The 7,754-nt window shown below is 37.4% G+C and overlaps 1 protein-coding gene across 1 annotated transcript in view; it reads right to left on the bottom strand.

The window, feature by feature from the left end:
• LOC107677567 (sentrin-specific protease 2-like) overlaps nucleotides 1–7,115 on the bottom strand; it is a 13,601-nt gene extending 6,486 nt beyond the window's left edge. Inside the window, exons 1-13 of the mRNA XM_016472499.1 lie at nucleotides 6,744–7,115; nucleotides 4,932–4,987; nucleotides 4,720–4,826; nucleotides 4,540–4,618; nucleotides 4,210–4,294; nucleotides 3,285–3,441; nucleotides 3,098–3,204; nucleotides 2,923–3,011; nucleotides 2,732–2,783; nucleotides 2,558–2,636; nucleotides 1,964–2,113; nucleotides 1,371–1,502; nucleotides 592–798 (exon numbers count right to left, since the gene is read on the bottom strand). Of these exons, the coding sequence (XP_016327985.1) occupies nucleotides 592–798; nucleotides 1,371–1,502; nucleotides 1,964–2,113; nucleotides 2,558–2,636; nucleotides 2,732–2,783; nucleotides 2,923–3,011; nucleotides 3,098–3,204; nucleotides 3,285–3,441; nucleotides 4,210–4,294; nucleotides 4,540–4,618; nucleotides 4,720–4,826; nucleotides 4,932–4,987; nucleotides 6,744–6,907 (1,464 nt within the window). The 5' untranslated portion in view covers nucleotides 6,908–7,115. The remainder of the gene's footprint in view (nucleotides 1–591; nucleotides 799–1,370; nucleotides 1,503–1,963; nucleotides 2,114–2,557; nucleotides 2,637–2,731; nucleotides 2,784–2,922; nucleotides 3,012–3,097; nucleotides 3,205–3,284; nucleotides 3,442–4,209; nucleotides 4,295–4,539; nucleotides 4,619–4,719; nucleotides 4,827–4,931; nucleotides 4,988–6,743) is intronic.
• Nucleotides 7,116–7,754: the final 639 nt, after the last annotated feature.

Raw genomic sequence — 7,754 nt, 5'->3', positions numbered from 1 at the left:
TAAAGCATCCCATTTTGTCCCAGGGCTTGAAAACCTGTGCCTAGGCTAGTTCGGTCCTGCAGAAACTTGTGAACGATGCTCGTGGTTGTGGCATCACCGTTTAGTGACACCATTGAATGCTCCGAGAAAACGTATAGTCAGTGTCGGTCACAGCGCCTTTTAATTGCTGTTTTTTCGATGTATTAATTTGTTCCCTCATTTTAGTTAAATCATGGGTTATTTAAGGAACAAAATTAATGAAACATGGACAGTGGCCACAAATTAATAAGTCGTAGGAACGAATAAACAAGTTGTAGGAATGAATAGCCTATCCTTCCCCCGCAGTGTCCCGCAGCCCTGCAACCTTCACCTAATTGTTTCAAATATGAAAGAATTATCTGGGGAAATGACTGTTACTACGTTTCTACTGCATTCCTTGTTGAAGAACTTTGTGTTGTTTTGCGCATGAGCCGCACGCAGCCCAAAATTAAACGACTTAATCGACCATCGATAGCTTTAATCGATTGCATCTCTTATCGACAATTAATCGATAATCGATTAATCGTTGACATCCCTAGTTTGAATTCATGATACATAGAGTTTATTACTCACAGCTAGGGACCAGTGAACGCCCAGGTGAAGGGGGACCAGAATGATGTCATACAGGAAGAGGTCTACAGCCTTAGTCCACCGCTGTACTGCAGCATGTCCACCGCTATGCAACTTGGGAAAGAGGAAGGTACTGAAAGAGTAGACCTTCCTGCACCCTACTTCCTGCTCACTGCGGGACATCACGAGATTCATGTAGAAGTTGATCACCTGAGAGTGACAGGGTTTTAATTTGATTGATAATGTTTGTCTAACTGTCTAATTATTTGATTAGAGAGAGGTCACAAATGACACGCATTCTGATTTAAGACTTTGAAAGACAAAAAAAAGGAAACAACAATAGTTAATTTCATGTTTTGGCCAGTAACCAATAAATGGTTAATTAAAAATGGTGCTATTTTGCCTAAATAAATAAAAATAAAAATATTAAATAATTTTTTATATAAAACATTTTTTTGTAAAATCTATAAATACATTTAATGAACAATGAAAAAAAAAGACCACACACTACAAGTCTATTTACACTTTATAATGTACACTATGAAAGAATGACATATGTTAAAATTTGTTCAAGACTATTTGACATTGTTATCAAATTATTACGGTTTTTAAATATGAACTTTAAGCGAGCATTACATGACGGCAAAAGTATTGTAAAAACAGCAGAAAAGTGAATACACAACTAAATATCCAATATCAGCCAATACTAAGAAGTAAACAAGTTATCCAGTATGGTACCAATATACTGTGCATTCCTAAGAAGCCTTTTAAAATGATGCTACCTCATCGTTGAGCCAGCTGCCCTCTTGCAGGGTTGCCAGATCCCTCTGTGTGATACGCAGTTTGAACGCACTGCACAGAACCAGGTTTGGATCAGTTTGAGCAAGAGCAGCACTCACTTCCTGCTGCATCTCCTGTTACATGACACAAAGACAACACTGTGAGTCAGAGCAGAAGGAAAGGAACCAATTTGACAGTGAACTGTAAGTGGAAGAAAATGAGCACAATTACATACACATCATTGTTCATATTCTGATCAAGTCTTTATTTCAAAAAAGAGGTTTACACATTTCACAGATATTGGCATATCCCTATTTACATGGCATTCACTAATACCCAAGCAAATAAGGCATGCATTTCCTCCTCACATTTCTCTTATTGGATATGCTCACTTTAGGAAATAGAATTTGTAGCAATTAGGTTAACGTGTTTATGTGACATTTATAATCAAAATATGATTCAATTCCAAATTAATACAGAAATATTCCTGTGCATGCATCTATAAAATATATATTAAACACTGCTAAACAAGCAACAACAGAGAGTGTGGTATAATAACAGTAATAAAGGACTAGATGTTGTTCGAGACACTAACCTTGGTCAGTCTGGGAAACTCCTCTTCACTGCGCCTCACTGTATCTGTAATCAGTTCAGATCTGGAAGGTAGCGAGGGTCCTGAAGCGATTTCTTTCTCCTTAAGATTCAACCTGGCTTCAACCTCAGCTGACAGATCCACATCTACAGGCTGGACAGAGAGTGAGGAAGAGAGGAAAAAAGGACAAAAAAATTGACAAAACAGACTAATAATAATAAAAACCCACAGAAAGCTGTTTTCTCAAAACATTTCAATCTTTAATTTTAATGAACAATCAATCTCTGCACTCCTGACGGCAATTGATAGGTGCGTAGGAGACAAAGACCAAAAAGATCAAAACTAAAGGAAAAAGTCATGATTGGTCATGATTTCTTTTTAAATGTGGTTTGGCTTGTAATTTCATGTTTGAAGATACCTGATGAAGGTCATGCGACCGAAACATTGTTATTAAACATTTTTGATACTTTTTGCACTAATTGACAGTGTGCGGGATATTTTTCTTTTTCCTTTAATCTTTGATTTTAAAAAACGAAATACTTGTTCATCTATAGACATCCCCTCTTGCATGTCATGAAAAAGACAATAAGCACTTACAATTTTTCTTGCAGTTTGATTATCCAAGGCTCCTTCCTTGATGTCACTTGCTGGAGTGTTTCGATTAATATCTATTGTTCTATAACGGATTTAAAAATAAATACATTTAAAATCATTAAATGCACATATGCATTTATTAATCAATAATGCTTTTGAACCAAGTTAAAATGTTACCTGTCTTTAGCCTGCATCAGTGGATCCCGCCACACAGACATATTAGGTATGGCTGAAGGCAAAAACGGAAAATGTGATTTAACTGTTAAAAATGGAAGCAATACATCAAAAGTTGAAAATCATTTCAGATAGTTACAGGAAAACAGCGCAAAAGAAAAGCAGTGGGTGTAGCTGGGTGTAATTAAGCTCACCTCTGACTGGAGCAGGTCTGCTCATGTCAGTAGTGCGACTGATGGAGGTGTGTCCATTTGTCTTGTGTCCATCAAGGGAGAAAGTGGTGCTAAAAATTTGAATGAACATAGCATTAACTTTCTCTAGCTATGCTACACTGATTTTAAAAAGTGTTCTAAGGGCTCACACACTTACATTGGAGGCTTCATCCGTCCAAACGGCAATGGTTTGCTCTTTGAGTATTTCTCTGACGCCATCTCTACCAGCTTCCTGTAATGCTCTCGATCGCTCTCTCTCAGTGCCTACTCAAAAGACAGATGCTCAGGAAATCACAGACATAAAGGCATCAAGTTTCCAGTACATTAAAATTCAGTTTCCCTACCTCCTCCACGGTCAGGCAAGGTTTGTGTGTGCGGCTCGGATGCTCCATCTCAGCCGGTCTTGTGCTTAGCCCGTGGGCGGTGCAAGACGGCACTAGCTTCAGGGATCTGCGCATCTCCCTGCCTTTGTCCTGGCTTCCCTTGTACAGCATTGCTCCACTGCTCAAGGAGATAAATACACAGACCGTTATACAACGTCTAAAGGACAAATCATTTTAGTATCAGCAACCATCCAGAACATGGTTTACAGTTACAAAGCAGAAGTATCTCTGGTTGTGGTATCAAAATAAGACTTGAGATACTGTATAGTATATTCTGTTTAATACTTCATTTGATAGGTAAGGTTTGCTTACTAATGTCAGAAATAAAGGCTTTTGATTATTAATTTGTAAAGATGTATTTACAAAAAGAATTCCAGCTATAATTCAAAAAAATAAGTTTAGAGGCAGTTCATTCTTTGCTCATTGACAGCAATGTACACAACAGTACATAAGCAAACAAACAAAGATGCTGCTGTTAGTAATTTGTGACCAGTTTGTTTCCTTCAATACGCTCACTGATAGAGAAGGAATAGGGAAGAAAACCATGACCTTGATTTAAACTAAATGTTGTGCATATTCGGTTTTAATTAACACTTATTGTTTGCATAAAGCATGACTCTTCGTTATAGCTGAGTGTTTGTAGCTGATATGTTTGTCCATATTCTGTGCATCATGGGATGTGGGAAAACTGAGGATCATGTGTTACTCTTTTATATGAACAGAAATTTACAATCTCTCCTTTAATCACGTAAAAATGTAAAGTCATTACAAATTTATATTCACCCCATCAGAAAATGTAACCATTAAAAAGGTGACAAATGACAAAAGCTTTGAGAAGACTAAAAAACAGCTCAAGTAGTGGAAAATATGACTAAATGATACTTACTCAGGTTTCCATAAAGCCTGGGGGTTGTGGTGGACATTGGCTGCTGTTCTTTCTTTATTTTTAAGTCCAATTTCTATCTGTTTATCTGAAGAGAGATAATTGTACATCATTACTAAACTGACAGGCTGTAGATATGTATAAAATAAGCTTTATGTACAGTGCACTACCATTCAAAAATTTAGTTTGTACATTTTTTCCTTCGATGAATATAAAGTTCCAAACAACAACAACAAAAAAATCTTACTGACCCCAAAGTTTTGAGTAGTAATGTATGTCTGTCAAATTTTTACCAGATCACAGAGACACATGGGGCAGTGAGATCACACTCACCCATCCCGTCACTCTCAATCCATGAACTCAGGCTGTTGCTGTGTATGTCATCAATACCCATGAAGGCAACCCTGCCAACCTGAGCCACCAGTGAGCAAAACAAGACACAATGCATGAAACCAAGGCTGTACAAACAATGCATGCATTTGCAAGTGCTTAGTGGTGATTATATGAACATACCTCTGTAAAGGCTTTCTGCTTTTCATGTTCTGCCTTTCTGTGGTGTTTTGATCGGAACAGCCCTGCAATCCCTGCAAAAGTCTTCTTGACAACCCTGACGATCACATCTGTAGAAAGATGACAGACATATGAATAAAAGTCTTGATGGTAGGTGACTGAGAAATGTCAGTTAGGCACTGTTGTTTACATGGAAGAGCTAATTAAATATTTACCATGTCTTGCTCTTTTGACCTCTGGATATTCGGTCACACAATCAGCTGAGTACACACTGCAACCCAGGAGAAAATGAAACACTTCAGTGCATCAGATGCATCAAAGGACTAGGCCTAGTTCACTCAAATGAAAATTTACTCACCCTCAGGCCATCAAAGATGTAGATGAGTTTGTTCATCTGAACAAATTTGGAGAAAATTAACATTACATCACTTGCTTACCAATGGAACCTCTGTAGTGAATGGGTGCCGTCAGAATGAGAGTCCAAACAGCTGATAAAAACATGACAATAATCCACAAGTAATCTACACAACTCAAGTCCATCAATTAATTTGTCATGTCTGCATCATAATGATTTGTCAGTGTTTTTCTGCTTGCGTCAAACACAATTTCAGCTAAACTTAAACTAAGGAAATGGAGTTAATAAATGGTGCATGATTTTCTAACACAATGAGTTGTGTGTGTATACAATACATGCACAAAGTAAGAGTAGAGAGAGGCAGTGAGAGAGACGAAATTACTACTTTTAAAGGAATAGTTCACCTAAAAATTAAAATTTGCTGAAAATTTACTCACCCTCAGGCCATCAAAGATGTAGATGAGTTTGTTCATCTGAACAAATTTGGAGAAAATTAACATTACATCACTTGCTTACCAATGGAACCTCTGTAGTGAATGGGTGCCGTCAGAATGAGAGTCCAAACAGCTGATAAAAACATGACAATAATCCACAAGTAATCTACACAACTCAAGTCCATCAATTAATTTCTTGTGAAGTGAAAAGCTATGTGTTTGTAAGAAAACGTCCATCATTAAGACATTTTTAATGTCAAAAGAATGCTTCTAGCTAACATATGAGTCTTCTATCCATAATATTGCTCTATCCAGTGAAAAAGTCGTTTTGTCTGAATCAGGAGAGAAACATGCACAGATCAAGCACAATTTACACGTTAAAACCGTCCACACCGGTTCTTAACAAATATGTCAGTGTATTTCAATGTGAGAGGACAACAGTACTTTTTCACTGGAGAAAGTGTTATTGACTATTGATTATTAATGCCTTGATGATGAATTTGTTCATTACAAACACACAGCTTTTCACTTCACAAGACATTAACTGATGGACTTGAGTCGTGTGGATGACTTGTCAGCTGTTTGAAGTCTCATTCTGACGGCACCCATTCACTTCAGAGGTCTATAGGTGAGCAAGTGATGTAATGTAAAATTTCCCTAAATCTCTTCCAATGTAGAAACAAACTCATTTAGATCTTGGATGGTCTGAGGGTGAGTATATTTTCAGCAAGTTTTCATTTTTAAATAATCTATTCCTTAAAAAATCTTTAAAATAAATAATCAGACTCACAGGTAAACAGAAAAAAAACACATGGCTTTCTTAAAGAGCATTCATATTTATATAGCCGTCTTAACACTTTGCAATATTGTGCAGGCAGAAACAGGAAAGGACGTTATCTATACTGTCCATTGAATGGCACCAGATCTGTAATAATTCTAATCACAACAAACATTTCGTAAATTAACTTTATGTTTAACGGTATCCTATTAATTTAAAGACAAAGACAGTGATTGTTTGTTGAAAGTAGACTGTCTATTGACGAATTGTTTACTTTGGACTGATTTCTGCCCCCGAAGACAAATGCAACATACTACACTGCCTATTGTTCATGTAAATGATTACAAGTAACAAACTGACACTAGAAAAAAAAACAAGGCACTCTGTGTTAATTAAAATAGAAACCAAAAGTAATTAGGTTTATTCCGAAACGAGGAATACAAAAGGACAAATACCTCACCTTTGATAGTTGCGTTTGGCGGGCCTACTGTTGTCCAGCCGCTGCTTGTCTGTGCCCGCGGCTCGTTCTATACCGTGACCGTGCACACTAGGCCAGGCTGCGGATTTCTCACCAGAAAAAGGCACGAAGAGCGACGATAATCCGTCAACTATCCATTCATACATCACAAACCACCACGATGAATAAGACTCCGCTTCGTTTGTTAGTGCCAGGTCTATACTGAAGATTTTGAAACCGAAAACCCACTCGTGTTTCAATAACCTTCCGTAGCCGTACGCTTACTGCGTCAGATTTGTCCACTGCGACACCGCAGCACTGCTCGTCGCTAAGCCCTCCCACTCTCCACTACACTGTGATTGACGTTCCTTTACACCGCCAGTCAAGGCGCTGCAGAGCAGCAAATAGTAAGTACTTGGTAATGATCTGTCACTGGGTTCAGTGCAAGAAATAAAATGGAACAAACGAAATAATGTTTTGTTAAAAACAGTACACAATTTAATTACTTAGTTTTATCTGTATATTCCGTGTATGCTGATTTTGAATGGTTGGTATATGAGTAAGGTGATTAGTTTTACAGCTAAATATTTGGCGGGACAAATCATGCAACCAATCAGATGCGCAACTGAGGATCACGTGTCTCAAAGCGGAAGAAATATCGAGTGGGTGTGCTTGTTTTACTTACTGAATGTTCTATGTTTGTTAAAGGTTTTCACGAGTCACAGACAAAGGCATGTAAAGTATTTTAAACAGCATTACTTGACATGACATATTCTCAGTTTTAGCTTCAGCTAAGATTTATATTGCGCAAACAGCATTACACAATGTATTGCCTATTTAAATATAGCATGACAAGTGAGTACACTGCAAAGACATGAAATGTAAATTTTAAAAGGGACTGTTGTATGGCAAAACTATGGAAGCCCGTTTCTGCCACTGAATAAAAACTAAAAAAGGTAATTGCGACTTTTTATCTCACAATTCTGACTTTTTTTCTCAGAATTCAAAACATAT

Source organism: Sinocyclocheilus anshuiensis, unplaced genomic scaffold, assembly GCF_001515605.1.
Source record: "Sinocyclocheilus anshuiensis isolate Anshui unplaced genomic scaffold, SAMN03320099.WGS_v1.1 scaffold472, whole genome shotgun sequence".
In the NCBI taxonomy this organism is placed as follows: Eukaryota; Metazoa; Chordata; class Actinopteri; order Cypriniformes; family Cyprinidae; genus Sinocyclocheilus; species Sinocyclocheilus anshuiensis.
The sequence above is the reverse complement of the archived record's forward strand: the minus strand, read 5'-3'. Positions and strand labels throughout refer to the sequence as shown.